Below are 27,801 nucleotides of genomic sequence, written 5' to 3'. Positions count from 1 at the left end.
TCCACGGCCTCGCCGGAGACATTAGCATTCCTGATTAGGTTTATTTACCATGGCTGCCTGACGACGGGAGCAGAGACGAAGGCCAAGAGCTTCTTCTGCTTTGTAATCGGGCCGTATTAGTCATCTAATAGCGTGTTTGCTTTTAGTCAAAATTTGCATGTGATTGAAGATTGTTTAAAGCTGGATATCAAACAGCAGAGGCGGGGCCTGACACGTCTGGCACTGAGCAGGGATCGTCAGGGTTTACGCGAATGTTCTCATATTCAGAAACGACACTTTGCTTCAGTCCTTCGTCTCAGCGCCTCCGTCACCGTGAACCCTCAGCCTCAACACTCGTCTGGATTCTGCTCGTCAGCAGGACGCCCAATCACTGACAACTTTGTTTACGTGGCGTTTCAAAGTAAAATATTGCTTGAATTGTTTTGTTGGTCTGTGTCTTCGTGCTGCTGTTTGTTTCTTGATGACTCATGTCAACAGTGGAGAAGTTTCCAAATTGAAATTAGAACAATTAACATTGAAAGATTGACCAATTTCTGACTGAAAACTGAACAAACAGTCCCGTTGTTTTTCTTTTTGTTTATAAATCCATTAACAGAGCAAACACAGAAAATATGAGACCTGGTTCACGTCTGGTTTTAGAGCCACGATGTCAGAAAACGTGAGTTAATATCAATATCTTTCTGTTTGACACCCGTCTGTTTGGTTGCTCATCTTCTCCGTCTCACCCAACCTTTTTTTGTTGTGCAACATGTGTTCTGAAAAGTGCTATATAAATAAAGTTATTTTTATTATTATCAATACGTGCAGGCATTTGGCAACATTTCTGGACATTTGAAAGGATTTGCTTGTTTTTGCTGCTTCACTCATTGTGGTTTGCGTCTAAAAACATTAGAGTAAGATTTATAAATGTAAAACACTGAGGACTAAGTCTCATAGCAAAATAAAACACACTTTACATTCAGTATATTTGCCTTAATGAATAAGGAATATTTGTTCATCCATCATCTATACTGCTTGAAGGATTGTGGATACTCACCATGCTAAAGAAACTAAGTAACTTGGCATTTTGATTAAATTGATTACTTCAAGTATTCATAACTAAACATGTACAGCTGACCCTTTACAGGCAAACGTTGCTAATAAAAGTTGATATTCAAACACAATCGGAAATTTTAATTCACAACTTAATAGTAGTAATAAATTTTTATAAAAAAAAGGACTTCTATCTGCTATGTCCTAAACTTTCTTAATGTGACCGTAAGTATAAAAAAAAATCTCAGAAATATAAATTGCAACAAAGTTTTTTCACAAACGAAAGTTTGAGAAAAGGTCGACGGTGTGAAAGTGTGAAACGTGACGTCACGTCCACACGTGCAGCAGAAGGAGACGCTGTGGTTACTGACTGTGTGTGTGAAGCAGTGGTCACTGTCCTCCTGGGCGTACAGCACTCCGTCCTTGATGAAGACGGAGATGGCTCTCAGGATGAAGGACACAAACAGATTCATGTGGATGAAGTTCCTGGTGCAGTGGAGCTTCCTGTCGAGATCACAGAGAGCAGACGTCACAACACATTCACTCCGGGTACGGTCAACTTCACTCAATCTGGTAGCAACAATAGGAACTCTAGTTAGTATCTTTATCCAAATATATCTAGTATAAATAACTGTTCAAAATACAAGACACTCTGAGGGGTTGATTTTCTGAACATGAATATCTAAGTAATGTGACCCAAACTTTTTAAATTCGTCCACACAACAAAACTAAATCCTGTTATCTTGACTGTTTAATGCAGTATTTCAAAACACCAAATACTACAATACTCTAATACTAATTAGAGGCGGGATATTGCTGTATGAGTGGAAGATGGACTACGAACAATCTATCAAAGAAACACTCTACTTTATCTCAGGATCTGAGGCAGGAAAAACACAAAGTTCACTTCACTTGGATTTTAATTTTCATTATTCTCCTTTATTGTTCTCATTTAGTTCAAATAAAGAACAATCTTACTTCATCAACATAAATAAATTATGTGAAAAAGTTGGCCTGTTTTTTTCAGTTCTAGAAATTGTTTTTTGTGTTTCTTCAAAACTCAAAAACTCCAGAACCCCCACGACCTCCAGAACCTCCAGAACCAGGGTTAGAGACCCCTTGGTTAGGGATAAGAGTCTCAAATACTGTGAGTCTTCATGTCCTCACCACTAAACCTCAGTGAACGTTCAAATAGGCCTATCTTAGTGTCGCTCTTATAAAATATTTCAAAATCAACTTCACCCCAAACAATCTGAATGTATTGATCATAGTAAGTAAGTAAGTAAGTAAGTAAGTAAGTAAGTAAGTAAGTAAGTAAGTAAGTAAGTAAGTAAGTAAGTAAGTAAAATGTATTTATCTTTCACAGATAAAGATCACAACGTGCTTCACCGCGTCCATATCAGATAATAGAAGACATTAAAACACTCAGGATCATTAAAATGAGTCTGGATTGGTTTTCCAAGCTTTCTCCTGGTTTCACTGTGGCCGAAGCTACAGGCACAGCTGAGCTGCATCATTTCAACATTTGGACTTAAGGTACATTAAGAAAAAAATATTTACAATTTACGATTCACCAGCGCCTGCTGGTGAATCGTAAATTCTTCATGGATATATGCTCTTATCTCAGTTTTTAAACAGAAGCTTTCCTTCCAGTGAAAGGAACTTTCTCAGGTGATGGTTTGGGGTGTTAATAACAAAATATTAAATGTGTCACTTATTAATGAATTTTTAAATTATGATTAAATAATTCATTCCTGAACTAACAGCTTCATTTAATGCTTGATTCCAGTATAGCTGTTATTTAGCTTTTTGTTCCCTTTATTGATCATTCAGGTTTAAATGTTTTTCCCTGAATTGAATCCATTCAGTTTCTGATCACAGCCACAGTGTCACATATTAAAATGGTTTTCAAATTAAGAGCTGCTGACTGAGAAGATCAGCCATAAACCATGCAATTACACTTTTTATATCTGATTCTTACGATGAATTAGGACAAAAATAAGTACCTTTTCGTCAAAATATATTTGGGTTGCCATGGAAACAAGCTACCATGATGTCTGCAATATTTTGGCTCCCGTGCGACTGGGAACATTCTGAATTCAAGTCTTCTCAGGAACATATCCAGAAGGGATTTCAAAGTAACAACAACCAATATATCATTGGAAAGTACACATTCTGTGCTTTCTACACAAGTTACTTTCTACCACCCTGAAAAAGTTGGATTTGTTTTGTGAAGTTTTGCTCGATTCTGTAATAATGACGCAAGGCCATTTTCATTAAGCTGCTGGTATTATAGCGCCCACTACTGGGCTATACCCATATATTTTGCTTAGAGAAGGACGCCTGTACTACATATACAGTACATAAAAACTGACTTTATGTGGTTTGCAAGTTCCACTGAAAATCCGCAGACCTCAACTTTCCATCCGATGGCTGATTTTCTCAGTCGGCAGCTCTAAATCATATTAGTTCCTGTTCTGGATTGTTTCTCTGCATTCATCCGCTCGTCCTCATGCTGAGGCTCAAGGGTCTTTCTCCGAGAGTCACAGTGGTGAGCTCTGGGATTCAAACTGGCAAACGTCCAATCCGGAGTCTGCTCCTCTAACCTCCATTCTGATTCTTTTATTATCAAAGTTGATAATTCTAAGACGTGCTGCTGAGTGAAGGAAACCCTGCAGGTGAAAACCAGATTCATTTGTTGGCAGAACAAATGTCTTCGTATCGCCGTGGTTTTGGAGTGAGCAGATCGTGAACGGAGGAGAACTCACCTGAACCTGCAGAGGATGACCATGGCAGTGGTCAGAGACACCAGCGACGTGCTGTAGCCCACCGTGTACAGAGCTTTGACCGATGCGTAGTACATGTCCTGACGTTCAGAGACACACAGTCAGTCATCAGCAGACACGTGTTAGCAGAACATGAAGTGACCAAGAGCTCATACGGGTTTGGTGGTGTTGTCGTAGAAGAAGCAGACGTCCACGTAGTGCGGGAACGGCTCCGACCAGCCGTACTCGGTGCAGTTACGACTCACTTTACCCATTTCTGGAAGAGAAAACCGACGTCAAGCAACTGGCCTGAAGCACCAAGTTCAGCCGTCCCCTGATGCGTTCGCTCACCATCATCTGGAGTCATGAACTCATGAAACAGATCCGGACAGTTCACCACCACGACCTCGCCCACCTCGGCCGCCTGCCAGCACGTCAGGTTGTCCCACATCCAGCCACAGCCTGCGAGACGGACAGCAACCACCAAGAAGTCATGAAGCAACACGGGATACAAAGGAACACGAGATACAAAGCAACACAGGATACAAAGCAACACGGGATACAAAGCAACACAAGATATAAAGCAACACGGGATACAAAGCAACACGGGATACAAAGCAACACAGGATACAAAGCAAGACAAGATATAAAGCAACACGGGATACAAAGCAACATGGGACACAAAGCAACACAGGATACAAAGCAACACAAGATATAAAGCAACACGGGATACAAAGCAACACGAGATACAAAGCAACACGGGATACAAAGCAACACAGGATACAAAGCAAGACAAGATATAAAGCAACACGGGATACAAAGCAACATGGGACACAAAGCAACACAGGATACAAAGCAACACAAGATATAAAGCAACACGGGATACAAAGCAACACGAGATACAAAGCAACACGGGATACAAAGCAACACAGGATACAAAGCAACACGGGATACAAAGCAACACAAGATATAAAGCAACACGGGATACAAAGCAACACGAGATACAAAGCAACACGTGATACAAAGCAACACAGGATACAAAGCAACACAAGATATAAAGCAACACGGGATACAAAGCAACACGAGATACAAAGCAACACAAGATACAAAGCAACACAGGATACAAAGCAACACAAGATATAAAGCAACACGGGATACAAAGCAACACGAGATACAAAGCAACACAAGATACAAAGCAACACGAGATACAAAGCAACACAAGATACAAAGCAACACGGGATACAAAGCAACACAGGGTCAGAAGAAAGAAGTTCACTGCAGATTGTCGATTCATTCATACCTGCTGAATGCTCATTAAATAATAGCAGAGCATCACCCAGCCACTATCGACTCATGAAGTTATTTTTGAAATTTTGAAATGATGGATGGATGGATGGATGGATGGATGATAGATGGATGGATGGATGGATGGATGGATGGATGGATGGATGGATGGATGATAGATGGATGGATGGATGGATGGATGGATGGATGGATGGATGGATGGATGGATGGATGGATGATAGATGGATGGATGGATGGATGGAGTTTAAACTTCAGTGTAACCGATGACTGAATTAATAAACCTACATTTGTTTCCACTATGAAGTCATTTTTATTTATTGAAGTTTTCTCATTGTGTATTTGAAACCAAACGGCAGTAATAACCTCGGCGTTCGCTGGTGTTTAGTGTTTAGTGATACAAAGACTTGATTTTCTTGGGATCTCACTCTCATCTGTTTTCATCACACATGTTCTTCTTTACACATCTTCACACACGAGTGTGACAATAAAGCACCATTAAACGCCTTCACTTTTCACACATTTCTGCCTCTAAGTAATTATTTTATTTGTTTATATTTTACTGTGAACATCTTTCTCCACTGCTCATCATAGCTTTCTTCACAACATTAAAGCTCCTTGTACAGCAACTTAAACCATTGTTCCTAACAAACTGATAAAGATTAGAGGTTCTTAGGCGACAGCGTCCAACACACTTTCATTTCTTACCTCCTGTTTCACTTTAATCTCTTACTATTCGTCTGTCTGCTTCTTAAAGCTGCTGCAGACTGCAGGATTCTAACAATCTTATAAGTCACAGCCTTTACGCCACGACATGAGGTTTGCTGTGAGCAGATTGCACGATGAGCGTGAGCTGAATCTCAGCCTACGATGTGAGTCCGTGTGACTGCGCAGCAATAACTCATTTAAATTAATTTGTTTCAAGACAAATTTAAAATAAAGTAAAAGAAGGAGAATATGTGGTGGTCGCGGCTCGGAGAGAGAGGACACCCTGGGATGCTCATTTTGCAAAGAAAGCTCGAAGTTCACGCTTGTTAGCATCTATTAGCATGCATTAGCATTTACTGTGGTGGTCTTTCACTTCCCAACAAAAACAGACTTCACGTAAAACAAACAAACGCAGGTTGCAGCACCAGCGAGACCGCCTCAGATATCTGACACCGTCTGAATTCGGTCGCAGGGTTACGACTGCAACGTCGTCCGTCCTCGAACGACCACCGATTAGAGACGCGACCAAACATTCTGCCACGACTCCCTTTCACCCGTGAGGCTGAAAATCACACAGAGCGTAGGGGGCTCCCCCCCCCCTCGGGTTACATCATTGTCTCTACACAGGAGGTTTTATAGAGCTGTGTGCGTGTGCGTGTGCGTGTGCGTGTGCGTGTGCGTGTGTGTGTGCGTGTGTGCGTGTGTGTGTGTGTGTGTGTGTGTGTGTGTGTGTGGATTGTGCTGGACTCTCTAATCTGTTTTGGTTCTGTCTGGCCAGCTGGACACCAGGACAATAATTACCTTTTAAAGGGCAAGTCGGAGCTAAATGAGCCTCGGCGAGCTGCAGAGCAACAGACCTAATAAAGCTGCATCACACTCATCCCAGAGAGGAGAATCTCACCAGGCCGCAGAGTCTCACTGATGGATTATTTAGGGCTGAGATTAGATTTTAAGTTTAATTAATTATGATTAATGTCCAACCTTTAAGAATGAACATTTCTCAGTGCTCTCTATGGATGGATGGATGGATGGATGGATGGATGGATGGATGGATGGATGGATAGATGCATGGATGGATGCATCATCTCTTTTCAGGTAAATTTGTTTTTAAAGATTTTAGGGTCTAATACAGTATCTCATATGTTTTCATTGGTCAGGAATAGACAATAAAACTCCTCATTTCAAACTCCAGTCAGGGCATCATCTTCAATATGTTCAAATCTTAAATATATTTAAATCTTCTTTGATCTAAAACCTTTTATGCATTCACAGTTTGAGGCAGTCACAAACACAGTATCTTATTACTAGTATCCATATCAGGAGGACCAATATGGCCGCTAATGTTCTTTTCATTTTAAAACACAAAAAAAAAAACCCTGAATCGTCACATTCCAGAATCACACCGTTTTATGTTGTCGTCTCATCAAGAGGCAGCCAATCTCGCCTGTTTTAATCACAACCGGCTGAATTCCGTTTACTGAAGCTGACATTAAAACACACTCTGAGATGATAAAAGGCTGTTTCATGTTGTGTGACAGTCTGGTCAAGTGTTTAATCTCAGCCACTAATTCCAGTCAAATTCATCCTCATTCAGCCGGTAGAATCTGCTGCGGGGAGACGATTCAGACGTTAACTAATGAGACACGTTCAATCTGAGGGAGGTGGAATCAGCTGGGTGGGAATCACAGTAATTCATCATGAAACAGATTCACAGGGAGAGAAACTGATGAATCACAAAATGTTCTTAGATTTGGACCGGATGTTCATCAGGCAAAAGCAGAAGCAACTGACAGTTTATTTATCCTTTGTCTGACTTCTTATATTCTTCTTCTCATTTTTGACCTTCCTCTTTTTTTGCCTCTTCTTCGCACCCCCCGCTTCAGATTTGTGCTGACGAGGCATTTTTTTATTTCCCCCCCAGTGATTTTCTGTCAGCACAAAGTCCCTATGAAGGGACGTGAGGACGATTCCTCTCCAAGCTCCTCCCCCTCCAAAAAACCATGTAAAACCAAGATCTGAACAAAAAAAGATGAAAAGTATGAAACTTAATTTGAAGATAATTATAAAACAGTTAACAATATATAGGTAAAAATGGCCAGAACAGCCAAACAAACCAGCTCAAACAGCAAAATGGAGATTTTATTTAACATTTACAGATTCTGGTTTGACCCATGTCTCCCACCACATCGGCCGTTTTCTTTTGAAGATTTTTTGTTTTCTTACAAAACGCTGAACAACGTCACAACAAAATGTTTGAGCGTAACGTGTAACAGTCAACAACCTCATGTACACCCAGTCTCACACCGTATTGTCTTTGTCTCACGAAATGACACAAACCGGCTCGGAAAATGAAGCATGGGAACGTTTCATCAGCCGATTCTTTTCTGCGGGCAGAGTTCAGGTCACGTGACTGAAGAGTTACTCCGACAGGAAGACCAAACTTGGCGGCCACTCCCTCGATTTTCAGTGATAATTACTGTATTTGAAGAGCGATTGTGGCTTCAGCTTCATTTTATTCGCTTTTCTAGCAAAAAATATAACTTTATTTTCCTAGTATCCATTCGGTTCATGTATACGATTCATACTTTTTTCATTTCAACATACATTCATTCAGTTTTTTTGTGGTTGCTATGGCGTTGCTATGGAAGCTATTAACGACGAGCCAGAAGGAAGTTGATGCATCGTCACGACTCTTAAAACTACAATAGTAAATTTAACCACAAACACACATTGAAAACTTATTCACCACAATTTAATCTGTGTCCAGTCTTCTCTGATTTAACGTTATCTCACAGACATACATGTTTCCGTCCTAGAAGAGGTTTTCTTTACGCTCGGCAGCCGGAGTAAATTACCTTAAAGAATTTGTGTGAATTTTACCACCAGAAGCATGATAGTGTCCATGACAGTGGACGCACGGATGCTGATCCTTATGTCTGTAGCAGTTTCTCTTTAACTCCCTCCGGGCCACAGGAGACTAAAGACACATTTCAAGAGTGAGACGTGAGCTGCACTCGTCTTCCAGTTGTTTTCCTCTGTCAGCAGTGAGTCACCTCCCGTCTGAGTCAATGTGAGCAGCAGGAGTCCTGCAGCAGTCACTAATGAACGCCACAGTCCCCGGCCAAGAAAATCACCGCTTCCAGGAAAACCACACCGCCGGCTTCCTGCACGGTGCAGTGTGACGTTACGAGTTTTATCAAAGCTGAAAAATCTGAAGAACGTCGGGTGTGAAAACAGGCCAGTCGCCTGTTTAGTCCTGCAGGTTTTACATGATGCACGACTCTCATCAGCCGACCTGTTTACTGATCACAGTCTGCAGATGAGCCGTGAAATGCAGCGTCACGCCACGTTAGTCTAAACACACACACACACACACACACACACACACACACACACACACACACACACACACACACACACACACACACACACACACACACACACACACACACACACACACACACACACACACACACACACACACACACACACACACACACACACACACACACACACACACACACTTACTGAATTCCTCCTCCTCGAGGTTGTGTGTGGAGATCTTCTCCATACATTTCTCGTGTTCTCGCTTTATGATGCAGTGTTCGGACTCCGAGGCCGCCTGCAGGAAACACAAACAAAACACTGATGAGAAACTCTGACGGAAGCCAAAAACTGTAAAAACCTCTTTTTAAGAGGCAGCTTCTAGTTCAGAGTGTTCAACATAAACACAGAAACATCTGCACAGCATTAAAGAACACAGCACCATAGAAAAGACAGAAAAGACACAATACTACATGAAAGATCAATAATTACATGTAATATAGGTAAAATATATAAAAGTTAACCATGTGCAATATTTCATATTATTCATATTTATTGAATATTATTATTATTTATCAAATTATTATTATCATCATTATTATTAATAACAATAATAATAATCATTTATTTCTTTACTTTTTACTGAATGAAAAATAAACTTAAATTGTTACTAGTCTAATGTTTCTTTCTCTGTTTTTGTTCAAATTGCTGTCATTTGTTATTTTCTGAAGTGAAAATGTCAATAAATATTACAAATACAAAAATAAAATGAGAATACAAACATTAAATGCTAAGCACAGAAGTAATATGTATTGTAATACTTTCTGTTCAGGACTAACTGCTAACTCCGAGTCGATCCACCACCTTGTGGAGAGAACTGGTACTACAGATCTGGACCTACTGGCTAGGATAGATGTAGTGAATATTTGTAAAACCTAATACACACATGTTATTTCCTTACATTATATCAGTAATGTGAAGATTTGTGTTGATGACAATAATATTGCATTTTCTATATTTAAATACTCTCAGGTCTACAAAAGTCATTTTCTTCACCATTTCCACACAGACCGCTCTCACACTGTCCAATTTCTTCTTTTCAGTAACTGTATGATTTATTTAATAAAAGTTGGGATATTCAAAGCCTGACTTATGAGACACTTTAGGTCCTGTACTTCTTCACACGTTCTGTCCCTTGATACTCGGACCAGCAAAACACAATAATCTATAGGAACCTGCACTCAATGCCATTTTTAAATGTATTTTGTCCAACTTTTAGGAAAAACAACAAAATGTGAACTCCTCGCAGCCACATTAATTATCTTCAAACTGATGTGACTGAAAGCTTTCTGCTCCACAGAACTTTTCTCACGGTACAAGATGTTTTCACTGGTCTCCCACATGGTGGATGTGTCTGATCCAGTCTGTCCTCAGTCCACCTCTTAACACCGCCATCTTTTTTAGCCAGAAGAAACCTCCAGTATCGAGTAACAACAGCATCGAGTCGGAATCACCAGATCAGGGCTGTTAACTTCAGTCAATATTTCTAATTGACAAATGTCTGAAATGACACCATGTTTTCTCACGTGTGCTGGTTTGATGATGTTGATCAACCGGTCAAGTTACAAGTTTGTCTTATAGAGATAAAGCCTGGATGAGCTGTAATATTCTGCTTCTGAACTCAGATTAAACAGAAGGTATTGATACAGGGACACTGGATGGTATTGCTTTGACCTCCTGTGCCACTGTGAGGAACCTGGGAGTTCTTTTTGACCAGAATTGATCCTTTAACTCCTTTAAATCACCGAACCCATTAAACAAGTCTGCCTTTTTTTTCAAACATAATATTTCTAAAATTGGAAAGATGTTGATTCGGAGTGATGCTGAAAAACGAATCCATACATTTGTTACTATTGCGACTTATTATTATCAGGGTGTCTCAGTAACTGCCTGAAAAATCTGTTACTGATTCAAAATGCTGCAGCGAGAGTCCCGACAGGAACTAGCAGAATCACATCACTCCAATATGAGCTTCTCTTCATCGGCTTCCTGTTAAATCTACTTATTTGAACCTGTTAAGCTTTTAACAACCAGACTTCATCATATCTTAAAGGCCTGGTTGTTCCATATTGACCCAGAAGAACACTTGGTTCTCAGAGTGCTGCCCTCTTGAGGCTCCTAGGTTTACTACAAGGACGATGGAGGCGGAGCTTCAGCGCTCCGGCTCCTCTCATGTGGAACCAGATCCTCGTTTCAGTTTGAGAGGCTGAAACTGTCTCTACTTTGAAGGTGATACTTGAGACTTTTCTGTTTAATTCAATAAAGGGTTAATTTAATAAAGCTCACAGTTAGAGCTGGTGCAGGACCTTTCTGGAACATTTTCTAGTCAAGCTGCTGTAGGTTTAGCTTGCTGGGAGACCTTCACTGCACCGAGCTTCTTTCCTTTCTCAGTCCACAGACTGTTTCACTATTACATGTCTCTAAACTTCTGTCTCTTTCAGAAGATTTTCTTCTTTGCTCCGGCTCCTCTGCTTGCTCATGTTTACTTGTTGGTCTTTCTCTGTAAAACTGCCTTGAGAGGACCGTGTTGTATTTGGTGAAGTAGTAGTGAAACTGAATTGAATTTAAAGCGCCGTCTGGTTGCAGGGTGCAGTTACTCTGGAGGTAATGGAGTTACTCCAAGCCTGCCTGAATGTTTGCACCCTGAGAATTCCTGCACCCTGCTGAGTGTCCATCCCTCGTCTCCAGCGCTCAGTCCTGTGCAGTGGAAACACCGAGGGACGCACAAACACACACGCTCACGTCTACGGGCAATTTACTGTCACCAGTTAACCTCACATGCATGTTTCTGGACTGTGTGAGGAAAGCGGAGTACCCACAGGGAACCTGCAGGGGAACCTTCTGGTTGTGAGTGGAGCGTGCTAACCACTGCTCCACCGCCGCTCCACCGCCGCTCCACCGTCTGTAATGTATTTCAGGCTTTGGCTGACTCATCACTCCGATCATCCTGATATGAATGGAGCTCAATAGATGAAATAGAGCGTGGAATGACTGCGGAGACGTCCTGGATTCACTTCTTTTCTCTTTCTGGCCGGACATGAACTGAATTTTAAAACAGGAATCATGTGAGACATCATTAGAGCGTCTGGACCACAGCGGCTCCTCCTCCTCCTCCTCCGCCTCTTCGTCTCCATGTTGTCGCGGGCACGGTCTGATACGAGCAGTGCTGGCATTGTTTGAAAGAAAGACGTCTTTTGTCGGCGCAGTGAGGATCCATGTTGCTAAGCAGCAGGTAACCAGCCAGGAGTCAGTCGCCAAAGCTCCCCAGAAAGAAGAACATAATTGGATGCGGATGAATAATATTTGTTTGGCGTGAATGCGGACAGCCTGGAATATGACAGGACCAGACGAGTGATTCATTCACGTAGTTTTACGTATTGATTTTCTTCTATAATTACATTTTCTACTTTTAATTTTCACCTTTTCTTCAGCTCCAACGAGTTTAACCATTTTGTTGATCTGAAATCAGCTTGTGAGGGAGATTTTTACATCGAACAATATTAATTTATTCATCATGAGTCACTTCCTCAGGTCTGCAGCATTTTAGCACATGAATGACCGCAGCCCTCCTGGATAAATGAATGTTTGAATCAAGAAAGAAACATAAAAACACGAGTGAACCTTTTGTAGGCATAAATATCTGTTATAAATCACCTCAGACCAGAACTGTCATTGGTTCACATTGGTTCTGTTTTTTAACTTCAGTAGATAAATTATTTCATCATCTCCTTTTAGCATCATGAATCCATCAAAGAAATTAAAAAGCTGTAAATATTATGTTTGTTTTTTATATCTAATGTTAATAAATAATTCCATAGCTTTTACACACAAAAGCTATGATGTATAATAATGTTACCAGCAGCCTGCTGATACAAAGAGGGGCGAGGAGGGTGAGGAAGGTGAGGAGAGTGAGGGGGGTGAGGGAGGTGAGGAAGGTGAGGAGGGTGAGGAGGGTGAGGGGGGTGAGGGAGTGAGGAGGGTGAGGAAGGTGAGGGAGGTGAGGAGGGTGAGGAAGGTGAGGAGGGTGAGGAAGGTGAGGAGGGTGAGGAGGGTGAGGTAGGTGGGGGAGGTGGGGGAGGTGAGGGAGGTGAGGAGGGTGAGGAAGATGAGGAAGGTGAGGAAGATAAGGAAGGTGAGGGGGTGGGGGTGGAGGGGGCGGGTGAGTCGCTTTATTATAAAACTGAACCTGCCGCTCCTTCATTCTCCTCCAACCGGACACACACACGCACGCACGCACGCACGCACGCACGCACGCACACACACACACACACACACACACACACACACACACACACACACACACACACACACACACACACACAGAGGCAGTCTGACCCGCCCCCTCCTCCACTCTGCCAATCACAGGCCAACTCCCTCTCGTGGTTCGTTGAAGTGACACAGAAGAAGAGGAACCGACACGTCGTCACTGAACCTCAACATTGCAGCAGAAACACGACAGCACAGACGTCCCACTATGTCTCGTCAAAACAGGCTAGAGAGTGTTGCTGGACATGTTGAGGGACAGCTGGTCTGGCAGTTTGCAACATGTTTGCTTTTTTCATGAAGACCAAAGAAGAAGTATATATAGAAGTAATATATGTTAACGGTTTAAAATAAATCAAAGTCATCTTTTCAATCACATATTCTAAAGTTCACTCTACCAGAGACTGTCTTCATAAAGTTACTCTCCCAGAATCCACACGGGAAAAATGAGACAATTAGGATCCAGTGTTAGTTGTTGAAGTCCACCTCTAATATGACGTCAACACCTTTCTAAAAGGAATCCCTCGTCGCGGAACGTCTCAGCGTCACGGAGACTCCTGAAGGTTCCAGAAGCAAGATCCCGTTTGTACACTGGATCTGTTGAGATCTCGAGTCTCGCCGGAAAAACAATTAACAGTCCGTTTCACAACATTTCAGACGGTTCTAGTTGCTTGAAGACTCTTTCTTTGGGAAAGTCTGAATTTCTTTTAAGCTAAATCTGCCAAATGTTGATATTTTCACTTGAGCTGCCGCGACGACATCTTTGATATCCCAGAATCCTTTGGGCAGGTTTCCCAAGATGACGTCACTTAATGAAACATGAACACAGTTTGATGGATAAAAACTTGATTTGTTTGTAAACATATGGACTTTGGTGAGATGGAGGGGATTCCTTTTATGAGAAGTAAAGTTTAAAGATTTTCATTTATGGTCGAGTAACTTTAAGTAAAAAATAAAATATATATAATATGAATAATATCATCTTTCATCCAGGGGATGAAAAATGATTCTGAAGGTGAAAAATGTGAAATTAAATCATTAAAAATGACAGAAACTCCAGGATATGTTGAAACAAGTCATCAGGTCATCGATAAGATTTGTTTTGCTGATGACAACCAACTCTCCGAACCTTAACTGTGACCTTTCGGTTCCCCGATGTGGCCCACGCTGGCCGGAGAGCGGTTGGGTCAGTAAAGGAGACGAACGAGACAGCTTGTGGTGGTCCATGTTTGTATTTAGGGGTTTTTTGTCTTCAATTTCCAAAAGTGCAAAAATAACAAAAAGTGCAATAAAGTGCAGCGGAGGATTAAGAGGAGTGTGGCTTCTCCAACAGCAGAACAGAGGATGATGTTGAGAGGCGCCTTAAATCCATTCTACTCAATTGGATAAAACCATAAAGACTCCACAGGTGAAACCAGAAACATCACCTTTGTTAAAATACTCCCATACAAAACCATAACCATGGATTAATGTAAAGAAAGCCCATATTGACAACTAAACCTCAAAACCAATCAGCTAAATAATAAACTAAATCATAAACCCCCACTAAAACTAAGTGCAACACCCCTGAGTATGTTCTCCCTCTTGGTTCAGCCCAGAACCATTTTAAAGGCGTCTGTTCATCACAAGAGGAGAAGGTGAGTTCAAACCTTCCACTCACACCTGAAAACATTCAGCCCATCAACACCGAAAACACACAGCTACTCTCATATCACATACATTGCACCACACTCATTGTCTTGTTGTCTCCCCAGACTGTTGACGTCCCCCGACTGGACCAACGGCAACAACAACTCTTTCCAATAAATACTTTTAAAGTTACACCCGTGTGTAATCTCTTATATGTGGAACTCGTGTTATCCTGGAAGTGCCGGGTGCAGAGTGTCGTTACTGATTACATCGGTGACGAACCTGCTGTTTGTTACACCAACCATGAGGTGGCGTAGTGAGTGACTCGTCTGACCTGGAAGGCAGCAAAAAGGATGACGGCAGACTGATAAACTGACAAGACCCTAGGAAGAAAACGTGATTGTGAAAAAGAAATAAGTAGCAGGTCAAAATCTCAAAATGTGGAACAAACCACGGTTTCCTGGGTTCTTAAGAAATCTGCCTGTTGTTCTGTCTCCGTCGCTCTTTTTGGTCCTGCTCGTCTGTGCACTGCTCCGCCAGTAACCAAAGTGTGTTGAAGGATCAGGAGCATCAGATGCATCAGATCTTACCAAAGAGGTCTGAAGAAACACCAGGAAGCTTCAGCGCTTCAACACACACACACACACACACACACACACACACACACACACACACACACACACACACACACACACACACACACACACACACACACACACACACACACACACACACACACACACACACACACACACACACACACACACTACCCGTCCTTCTGCCTCTTCCTGTTTCCTGTTTGGCTCCTCTACTGAAACATCTCCGTCCACTTGGTGTGGAACTCCTGTCTCCATGTCCACAGCAGACATGTAAATACATCTTTTTGTCTCAATCCAACAGGATGTGTCCTCACCAGCTTCGTTCTCTTCATGAAAACTCTTCCTCAGCTCAATAAAAACGTTTTTATTTTTAAATCTTCTTTCTCTGCTATCTCGATGTCTGACCACATCCACTCCAACGCCACCGACCTCCAGCTTCCTGCTCACAGACTGAACTTCTGTCCACCGGAGGGCGCTGTTTCATGCAACATTTCATTTGTACATTGTAAATGTACATACCAGATGTAATTTGCTGAAAGCGACGTCATCGCCCCGCCTCTTGAGAGGCCATGACGTCACCTAACAATGGCAACTCCACCTGCTGCAGGTCGAGCAGCAGAAGCTCCTGATGCTCGTCACTTTAATAAGGCCATGTTGGATTTGTCGAATACAAGGATGTTTGTATGCTCCGCGTTTTCTTCTCTATTTTTTGGTGTATTTCTGTGGCAGAGTTACAGTGCCCCCTAGAGCCCTGGCATATTTACTACATCTTTTTGAGTGTTTTCATGGTTTCGTGTGGACGGGAAAATTATTCAGAACCACGAGGAGAAAAAATATGTATTTGTCTCGTGTGGACGGGACCTGAGGTCAGTGAAGGACTGAATGTGGTGAAAACAGATTCCGTCTCATCCGACTTTGGAGAAAGTGTCGCTCCTGTTCACAAACGTCACAGTGAAGCCAAACAAACACAAACATACACCACGAGGCAGAGCACTCGCCTAGCTTGAGAACCACTGCTGCAATAGTCTGAGGACTGAAGAGCTGCAGCATAAAAACAGGCACCATGACAACACTGAGGGGAACGCAGAGCAGATCAATAAAAAAAACAATGTTCGGCGCGTTCTGCCCTGAAACAGACGTCCAGACTCCGAGGCTGCACACTTTCACTCTCCCCAAGGCGATTTTCAAGAAGCAGATAACTCAGTCGCTCCCTCTGCACACGGCGGCAGCAGCAGATGATAAAACTCCCATTTGATGTCGCAGAGCGCCGGAACACACACACAACCATCCCACAATAAGTACATCACAGACATATCAGCCCATCGGCCTCTGAAGGTCAGCGCTCCGCGTCAGAGCGCCACGTACGTTCACGGCGAAGCTGCTAAAAGGTTAGCGGGATGTTTGTGACGACAAGGTCGCTCCACCTCCGCCGCAGTCATCAGCAGCTGCTGCTGCCTCCTTCCTCTGGCAGTTATGAAAGTGTGAAGAAATCAATGCTGAGCTGCAGATAAACGCTACAATTGGAAATTTCAGATCGCCAACGGTGTTTTATTTTCTCGTGTGTGTGTGTGTGTGTGTCTTCCCTGAGGAGAGTGCTGCTGTGGTGTGCCGCTATGCTCAATATCACTCCTCCCACGCAGCTCGCACAACTGCTCCACTCTGCTTTCTGGTTCCGATGAGAACCGACAGAAGTGAGTCACAACACACGGAGAGTCAGGATCACTAGCATATGCTGCTGTGTTGTTCCAACATACGTCCGTTTCCATGGAGAGTCGGCTCACAATAAGAAAATTGAACACGTGGGAAGGACCGACCCCAGCCTGGACACACATTTTCCCCTCAGGAAGAACATGGAGACTCAGTAAAAGCATCATTAACACACAAACAATAAAGAGCTCAGGTCTTCTCACTGAGAGTGCTCACCACTGCACCACCACGTCGCCTCCACCCACTGGAGAGGATCGTCTTATTGTGAAAAACGTGGGAATATCGCCGGTCACGTAATAGATAAGTTCTCCACGAATGAGGAAAAGTCGAATCTAAACATTTATTTTCCTAATTCTTTGTTTGCATTTAATTATAGAGTGAAGAAGTTTGAGCCTCTCACTTTGGAAAAGACAGGAAATTTATAAACCACATAAATGATATGAGCATGAATTATTATGTGACGTGTAAAACATCCATGTCGGAGAGGAGTGTCCATCCAGGCTGCTCCAGGCCTCAGGGCCGGCTCAGTGTCCAGACTCACCAGAGGCAGCAGGAGCAGCGCAGACAGCAGGAAGCTTCTCATGGTCTCCAGCGAGGCGCTCAGACCCTCACAACTCCAGAACGTTGGGGTTTGTTCACAGTGACTCCGCTCAGCTCTGCTCAGCTCAGCTCAGCGGCTCCTGGCCTGAAGTGGAAACAGGAAAACTCAACGTCAGCAAGAAGGTCAGAAAGAGACAGGAGCGACACAGAAAACAGAGTTTCTTATTATTATAATGAAAAACACAGAAAATCCTCTTTAATACCTTTAATACACATGATGTTAATGCTGTAGAAGCATTAACAGTTGGTTGTTTTATATAATGCCTGAATAGGGTGTCAGAAACTAAAGCTGTTGATAGAAAATATTTTTAGGCTTTTTTAAAATTGTAATTTTACTCAGTTTACAAAATGTAATCCACCTCACCTCTGTACAGACGTCATCGCTGAGTCACAATTAAAATCAAAGCTCAAAACTTTTAATCCACAATTTTGTCATTAATATATTGATTATTTCGCTTTAAACAGTATTTATTTAATTTACCATTGCGTCATTGTTTGTTAGAGATGTGCTTTAAAGGCAGATAGGATAAATAAAGGTTAATGAATGATTAGTTTCATGTCCTTCACCTTGTTTTCTCTGATGAAACCTGACGTCTCGTAAATCAAATCAAATGACTGTTGCAGCTCTTCAGTGAATAAATCAAATACAATTATCATTTATCCACGAAAGCAGGAATCTCATCAGATGGTAAAACATCTTTAATTGTTTTGTCAAACAGTCATACTTGACATTATTTTCACATAATTCTTTTTTTTTTCAATAGATGAATTTTTAGTTAGGAACTTTTCATATTGATGGATAAAGTTGTTAAATCATAACAGATTGCAACTGGAAGTATTAAAAACATGCAACATTTAAAAAAAAAGAATATCACTACAGTATGAATTGTTTTGTCAGTTATTTCTAAAATGTTCAGTTTTTAATTTGAGATTATGGTGTATGGTTTAAAGAAGAGAAAATGTATAGGTTTTCAAAAGGTCTTGAAATATTAAACATTGATAAAAGAAATAATGTTTGAGAAAAATTTAAACCATATAGAAACTTAACTGATTAATGTTTTCTAATTATTTCTACTTCTATGAGACGAGGCTGTACTTTGTGTTTGTGCCTGTGGTGTGTAACAAGAAATACACACAAAAAGGTTTTACCTTTTCAAACTGGAGCCGATCCGAACAGCAACACTGATGGTGTTGTTACATCCCATAAATATAAAAACTACTGTAACCCCAAAACAGAGATATGAGCAGGTTTTACCAAACCTGGAATAACGTGTGTGTGTGTGTGTGTGTGTGTGTGTGTGTGTGTGTGTGTGTGTGTGTGTGTGTGTGTGTGTGCATGAGTGCGTACCATAATACATCGTAACACAGTGTAACACAGCATAGTACACACACACACACACACACACACACACACACACACACACACACACACACACACACACACACACGTTTCAGTTGACTGAGTTTTGTCTGATGATGGATCTGCTGGAGATGTTGAACCGCTTGTCAGACATAATTGACTGAAATAAATAAATAAAATGAAAAATGTAAAAACATTAAATACTGAAACATCTTTGACTATCTGGTTCCTCCAGGACATCATCGTGCTGCTTTCCACTTTGATTTACCTGTTTAGATTTCCATGCCATGTTAAACATTTCATATTATTTTATCCACTAATGGTCACGACTGTTCTCTCTGTTCCAGACAGACGTGTGGCGGTGACGCATCTTAAAGAAATAAAGAACCAATTTTTTCAAAAATGAACAAAAGCAGTTCATGTATGGCAAGTAGAGGCAACTTTGATTATCAACTGAATAAAACGTGATCCTGATTACACATCGAACACAAGATTCATGAGAATTATGGCTCATTTCATGGAAAGATTCAATTTTATCTTTATAATTTAAACAACATGACTGCATTTGAGACATTTTTTTTTACCTTGAATTACACGGTAACTCAGTAATTTAGAGTCATTTCAACTGATATCTGGTTTAAAATGTGATTTTAAAAAAATCATCTGACTTTAACCTGTGAAGCCAATAATCTAATATAAATTTAAGAGATTAAGAAGTGGCTGACGGTTCAGAGTCGCAGCTCAGAGGAAAAGCTCACACATCCTGAACGACACAGTTCAAGAAGGGCTGAGACTCGACTGTCAGGATGGATTCTTAAATGTTCTTAAAGAACACGCAGGCACACACACACACACACACACACACACACACACACACACACACACACACACACACACACACACACACACACACACACACACACACACACACACACACACACACACATCCAGATGGCTCCATAGTGAAAGAGCAGAACAGCTGCTTGTTACCCCTTCCTGCAGGGCAACACACAGTCTCAGGCCCTGTGGTGGCGCTGTGTGTCAGTCAGAGCAGGGGTGTCAAACATCAGGCCTGTGGGCCAAAACCAGCCCACAAGAGGCTCCAATCCGGCCAAACCACCAATCAAATGCTAAGAATTTCAAAGAAAACAAGGATATTTTAATACACTTCTTATGAGTTGCAGAGAGAGCACAACGCTCAGACTGCCGTGAAACGAGCGTCAGCCTCAACGCCACGCTGCCAGGGTGAGTTTGTAAAAAGTTTTCTGACCTTTCACTGTATTTCACACCAGAAGGTTTCAGTCAAATTGGCTTCATGTTGAGATTGGAGTCATTTTCTGCAGTAATTTTTTGTAAATATTGAAATATTCATCATATATATCAGAATCACTTTATTAATCCTTGGGGAAAATTCTATGACATGGCTCCACACAGAATTAAACAGATAGCTGAAATAATTATATATATAAGTAATATAAAGGTAACTGCCCATATATATATATATATATATATATATATATATATATATATATATATATATACTGTATATATATATAGTTAGGCTCAGTAGTGATGCTGTAGCAGAGCAGAGTGAGTTTAACATGCAACACAGACACTATTTACAAGGAGAATAGTATATATATTATATATAAGACTATACCCTGGACCACAACAAAGAAAACCTTTAAAGTTTAAATTCAACGGTTATTATGACACTTTTTTACCAGTCCGGTCCACTGAAGATGGACCTGAGCTGAATGACACCCCTGAGTTAGAGGGAGTCGAGCCAGTCTCCAAAATATCTTCAATTGAAAAGTTTTTCAGCAGCAATTTAAATGTGGAGAGAGCTCAGTGCTCCACTAGAATACCCTGGTTTGATCCCGGACTCACAGCTGGAATCCAGCCTTCTGGTTAGAGAATTGATGAAAACTTCTCAAATACAAGTGTTGGGTATCTTGGAGAAACTAAACATGAAAAAGAAAACAACACAATGAAGGTTTTGTAGTATCTCGAGCAGATCTGGGAAAACAGAATTTGCTTTCGTTGTGAAGGGTTGTGCTTTGTGGACGCGTCCACTGATGTTCAGCTTCACTGTGATGTCATGAATCACAGAGCAGGTCTGCAGCTTCTCCTGGGATCAGGAGGTTATTATGCTGTCATTCACTGGAGGTCAGATTGATCACCATGTAATCTCATCCCGCTAACAGTGAGTGAAGGCAGTTTCACCTGGGCAGGGGAGCAGTCCACGTGAAACAGGTGGACTGAACATTTGAAGCCACTTCAAGGTTTTGTTCAAGAACATATATATGCTTAAAAGCTTAAAGTCGGTCTAAATATACATCCCATGTTAAAGTGAACAATCTTTTTCAAAGTGGCGTAAAACTGACTTCCCACATGTATTTCAACATCAAAATAACTTTAAATGGGTTATATAGTGTTGAATGCTGCTGTTTATGCAATGTGGCATCTGAGAAAAACACTAATATGACTGACTGCATTAATCAGGTCACAAGCTGGGAAATGGTGCTGATTTGTTAAAGCAAGTGAGTCATTCCCTTGTTTCTGCAATTACTACAAATACTATCACAATAACACCTATGTGAATAAGAAGACAAACAGTGTCTTCCTATATTGTACTCCAGTGTGGTTATTTTAGAAGAAAACATGAAGTCATGCTCATGTTAACGAATTGATGACATGGACTCTTCTGCAAAGCAACATTTCAGATTTTACAACGTGTGTTTGCGCGCGCGCAGATACGCAGAGAAAATAAGAAATGAGAGGTGCGCGCCGATTCGTCAATGACTCATGTCCGCTGTGAAGTGAATTTTAAAGATGTGTCTCCACACAGCCTCCTCCTCCTCCTCCTCTTCCTCCTCCTCCTCCTCCTCCCGAGTGCTGCGCCGGATCTCTCCACATTGCCATGCATTAATATTCATCCACGACTGAAGCGGTTGCGGTGAGACGCAGGCGTGCGCCTCCGATCAGCCACAAACTGAGCGCGTGTGTGTGTCGGTGCACCGCGGCCGTCCAGAGCCGCTCGGTTGTTGTTCCCTTGTTCCTTTGCTTCAGTCCAGGGTGGCTCTTTCAGCCCTCCATGATCGACACCGCCTCATCCAGCCCAGCGGGATCTCGGGGTGCTGAGTCCGCTCCCCGCTGACTGACTGCAGGTACATCCAGTCCATCACAGCATAAAGCCAATCACATCTGATTTATGTAACGTCAAATTAACGTAATCAATAAGCCTCGGCTGGTTTCCCGCCTTGGTGGTGCAGAATCAGCCTCTTCCTCCAGTCATCATGTCTCTGGGTGACCTTCGCCTCTCCATGCGTCTTCTCTTTCACCCATTTTATGTTTAAGTGTCTCAGAGGAAACCGTGACGGGGTTTTAACTGGACTTATAAAGGAATGCCTAAAGGAACGCTCCGACATGCAAGGAGAAGAGCGCAGCGCCCCGTGAAAAAGAACAAGTCAAAGCAACTTACCGATGCGTAATTCTTCCCAGAAGCGCAAATTACGCGTGAAGCCATCCCCGCATCGCCCGCATAGCTTCTCCCTGATGCCACTTCTGAAACACTTCTGTCTTTTCCTGGACACGACAGGTGTCGTTTCAACCCGGGTCGGTCGTTAACGCTGCTGCTGCTGCTGCTGCTGCTGCAGGACTCACTGCGATGCTGCTGCTGCCGCACCGCGAGGGGGGGGGGGGGGTTAGGAGGAGGAGGGGGGGTTGGGCAGTGGAGGAGGAGGAGGAGAAGGAAGAGAGGGAGGAGGAGGAGAGGAGATGAAGGAAGAGCAGGGATGGAGGAGAAAGATAAGGAGAAGCAGGAGGAGTGGAGAGGGGGGAGAAGAAGGTGAGGAAGATAAAGATGGCCGGTCCTTCGCGGGTTCGAGTCGCACCAGAATCAGAGATAAAGTGAAATCATTTGGACTGGAAATGTTCCGACTCAGCAGGAAGTAGAGATGCTTTGTGTTCAGATGAACGTTTGTTCCAGAGAGAAAAGTGTTCAAAGCTCTGACCTTTGTGCGCCTGCGCGCCTGAAGCCGCTTCGTCCGGCCCCCTGCTGCGCGAGACAGGCTCCGTGGAGGCTCAAGTATCTCTTCACCAACCTCAGACATGTTCAAGCCCAATTCACCTCAACTCCATCATGCCACTATGACTGAGGAAAACCAATCACATGAGCAGCATCAGTGACACTGGACGGCAAAACAAATAAATCAGAACAATCAGTGCTTAGTCACAATAATGTCTGAAATTCTGCTTGGCGTACAATGTTTGAATGTTTAAATATAGGAAAAACATCTTCCTATTGCATTACTGCATCACTCTCTGTCATCGTACTTGGTCCTCTTTAATACAAAATGAATAAAAGAAAAATAATCAAACTTAATACTGATCAAACGTAAGATGAACAATGATCAAACATAATACTACAATTTAAAAAACACACACACAAAAGCAGGAGCGATGCTCATCGATACAAAACGGCAAAATGAAAATACACAAACACAAAGTATTTGCAAACAAATAAAAATTGCAGGAAACAGATAAACATTAACAGGAGTGACGCTACTCGTCTTATCACATGGTCTGAAACAGCGGCTGGGCGGGAGCCACGGATGTTTGCGGCTTCTCAGGAGCATTTTAACGCTGCTACCAGATCGGCCTCAAGGACATCCACGGAAACAGAGACTTGTACAATTTGCAGTCGGTAGTTTGTAGACTATTTCTGTAGCATAATTGCAGGTGACGGTGACGGCTGAAGCTTTGTTTCCATGGCAAACAGCTTCATGTTCAAGAGGCTTCCAGTGTTCAAGCTTTCTACAGACAATCTGACCAATGAGTGCGAGCGCAGCATCAAAAGACGATGTGGTTCACAAATACGTGGATTCATTTTCTTTTCATTATTTCCACTGCAGCGCCTGTATGATGGTCGCAGCTCAACATCATCGGGTTGAGGTTTCCAGTGTTTGCTCAAGGACAAGATTGATGCTTAATGGAGGAATCTGCTCATGTCAAAGGTCAAAGCAACAACCTTCAGGCTAGTAAACGCCTTCTGACGTCAACACACACACACACAAACACACACACACACACACACACACACACACACACACACACACACACACTGATGCAGAAGGATTTTCAGTTAAATAATGCAGATTCATGTGTTCAAATGTAATCGTTACGATTCGGCTACTGGATACGACTCGATTAAGTTCATTATACCTCGAGTTTTCTTTCAAAGTATTTTGCTTTCATCTTTTCCAAAGTAGGTCTTAAAAACACATACATGTGAAGGTACCAGAGCGAGCGATGAACCCAAAAGCAGATTCACGACAGATGGCAGCACATTTTGGCACTCCGGGGGTTAATCTTTAGAGAAATTACATAAATCTACTATTACATAAACCTACTACATACATTTTTTGCCAGTTTTGATGAACGTGCCAAATTTGGTCAACATTTGAGTGTTTAGTGGATAAAATTTGGGCTCAAAGAGGCGTCAGGAGTCAAAGAAAAAAGAATAAGAAACGGGCGAAATACGACAGGGTCCTGGGCTCCAGGCCTTTTGGGCTCGGCCCCTAATAATAATAAAAATGATAATAGTCGCATGGTGGCGCAGTGGTTAGCGCTCTGGAGTGAAGGCCCAGATGCCCAAAACTCCCGCATAGCACGGAAACACAAGCCAGCAGGTACTTTGTCAGGACAAAGGTCACCAGGACCTTCTGCTGGACCAGGCCTGCTGTTGGAGTTCGTCAACCAGCGCCTGGAAACCAAGTCGCCAACGTGAGGGTCCTGGGCTGCATGGGCCCACTGTCACGGTGCAGAGGAGAACCCAGAAGCAGACATGGACTGAGTTCAGAGTCCTTGACGACATTTAATAAAGATGTGTGAAGCAGAGGTGGATGATCTCTAAGGCATAGTCACATGTCAAAGCAGAGTTCAGAAACCAATAATCATGAAAAATAAAAAAAATGCGAAAACACACAGACACTCAGCAGTGGCATGCAGTCAAGGGTAGGCAGTGCCTCCCCAGGGCTTAATTGAAATGAATGAAGTATTCATTATGATTATTTGTCTTAATTATAATATAATTAATTATCATTTATTTTTCGAATTCTGGTAGCTTACAGTACCTATAGGTTTGAAAGTGTCAGCATTTTGTACTTTTCATAGCCCAAATGACTCAACACCGTTATTTCCTGGTATGGCAGAGAGGCTGCACAAGTCACTCCCTGCACTGTCTTACTGTGAAGGCCACAACCTCTCCCAAAGGCCACACCCCCTCCTGAAGGCACACTGCTGCTCTGCCTTTGCCAGTCATATCCAGCAGTGTTGTGCCTGAACGAGTTCATTGAACGCTCGTTCATGAACTCGTTCATATTTTAGGCGAACATGAACTGAACGTTCTGTATTTCTCCCTGATGAACGTCACTGTGAGCGGCGCTCATTCTGGTGTTAGTGAACGGCGCTCTCACAGTTCAACGTTGCTTTAGAGAGTTGCCAGATATCTGAGCCTTCCAGTCGAAAACGCGGCTAAGGCGCATCGTAAACGGGCCTTAACATGTAGGAGGAAAACAGCCAATCTGGCAACAGCAGCCAACAGAGTCGCACCGCCGCATACGTCATCAAAATGTGAAGCATTGTGGCAAAAACAAACGGAAGACAGCAGCACTACCTCAGACTCTGCCTCCACCATTTTTACTTCATCTTCATATGATTAACGTACTTTCCGGATGATGAGCCGCTACTTTTTTCTTTCTTCTTTTTTTACATACTTTGAACCCTGCAGCGGACGACTCGGCTTTTTAAGGGTTAACGAGCTTCATGCTGCTGATACGGATGATGCGTTAAGGTGCATGTTGCAGCTGCTACTAGTGTGGACTGACTGGGTGCAACAATAGAGAAAAGTCAGTATTGTGAGGGTAATAGCTCACAGCAACATATTGAAAGAAAAAAAAAGAACTATGAACTAATTCATTTTTGGAACTGTTGAATTTAGAACTAGGAACTGAACTAGTTCATTTTAAAATTTATGAACTGAACTTTGAACTAGTTTGTGAAGAAACTGAATGTTCCCAACACTGATATCCAGTGTATGAATGTTTGCCCATGTGCAGTCAGTTCCCCAATATGAAAATCATTTACATAAAAAGGCAGATCGCTACGCTGCCTTTGGACGTAACCGTGCTATGCTAAATGCTATACGTACGTTCACAGTGCATTAGTGAATTGATACCGCGCTGCTACGCTCTCTAGCTAGTTGGCGGGTTAACAGGCAGGATGACAGCGCTACAGACGACAAAGACATTTTCACAACTTTCTTTTGAGGACAAACAGCAGCTTTTAAAAGATGGGAGACCAACACCTGAGCTACCAGACCTCCAGCAAAGGAAAGCTCAGAACTTTGTTCCTACTTTCTTGTGAAGTTGGAGAGCAGACGTGCAAGAGTGGTTTCAGCACCACAGACGCTCTGCATCACAGTTGTTTTCATTTTCTCCGTGTTTCTGTCTTTCCAACATGAACAATGGATGAGCTGCCATGTCATGAGTCTCTATAACACTTCTTTGAAATGAGTGTGTTGTATTTAGTACTGGAGAAGTGAAATTGAACTGAATTGAATTGAAATGAATGGTATCGAATCAAATTGAACAGGAGGTTGTTAAAATATGACACCCTGGTTCTAATAGGTAAAACTGGGTTCTACTGTCAAGAATCTGTAGGAAAATGAAGATGTTGCTTGACATTCAAAGACTTTGTCTAAAAGAAAGCATTTGAAAAAATGGTAACTGGCTTCTCTACTTCCTCACGCAAACCACAAAGATTTGCTGAATTACATTCAAACACTCGCGCATGCACACACACACACACACACACACACACACACACACACACACACACACACACACACACACACACACACACACACACACACACACACACACACACACACACACACACACACACACACAAAGTCTCATGCTCCTGAAAGTGTGTTTACTTCATTGGAAAAGCACTTGACGAAGCTCTTCACAGGACGTCTCTCTCACCCCGTCTGCCATCGCACACTGATCAGACCATCAGATTACCATGGAGACTCGTCTTCGACAGCACGTGGGAGGGAAGCATCGAGTAGTTTGAGCGCAAAGCCTACCCACCAACCTCGACTCGAAGAGACCGCTGTGGGGAACCAGCGAGGCCTTCGTCCTCACTCCGGTCCAATGTGCTCTCCCCCACTGAGTGTTTCCCTCGTGGGCGATCGATCATCTCGTCAGTCATGAGGATGGGCAAAGACGGATGAAAAAAATCAATGAATGGTTTTGGAAAATACGATGCCCAAAAAGCCAAATGAAGAAAAGTCCAGTGTTGTACAGTAGCATTGAAGTGAGCAGCGCTGACGCAGGTTTGGTATGTGTTTCTGTTTTTTCCCTCTCCTGTGTTTAGTTTGGCT

General features: G+C 42.4%; 1 protein-coding gene across 1 annotated transcript in view; it reads right to left on the bottom strand.

Moving 5' to 3' along the window:
• adcyap1r1a (adenylate cyclase activating polypeptide 1a (pituitary) receptor type I) overlaps positions 1 to 18,074 on the bottom strand; it is a gene marked incomplete at its 3' end in the record, with an annotated part of 29,368 nt that extends 11,294 nt beyond the window's left edge. The window contains exons 1-6 of the mRNA XM_080460424.1: positions 17,931 to 18,074; positions 9,336 to 9,429; positions 4,149 to 4,259; positions 3,974 to 4,074; positions 3,801 to 3,898; positions 1,404 to 1,536 (exon numbers count right to left, since the gene is read on the bottom strand). Of these exons, the coding sequence (XP_080316550.1) occupies positions 1,404 to 1,536; positions 3,801 to 3,898; positions 3,974 to 4,074; positions 4,149 to 4,259; positions 9,336 to 9,429; positions 17,931 to 17,972 (579 nt within the window). The 5' untranslated portion in view covers positions 17,973 to 18,074. The remainder of the gene's footprint in view (positions 1 to 1,403; positions 1,537 to 3,800; positions 3,899 to 3,973; positions 4,075 to 4,148; positions 4,260 to 9,335; positions 9,430 to 17,930) is intronic.
• Positions 18,075 to 27,801: the final 9,727 nt, after the last annotated feature.

This window comes from Lipophrys pholis (assembly GCF_963383615.2).
Source record: "Lipophrys pholis genome assembly, chromosome: 1".
NCBI classification, from domain to species: domain Eukaryota; kingdom Metazoa; phylum Chordata; class Actinopteri; order Blenniiformes; family Blenniidae; genus Lipophrys; species Lipophrys pholis.
The sequence above is the reverse complement of the archived record's forward strand: the minus strand, read 5'-3'. Positions and strand labels throughout refer to the sequence as shown.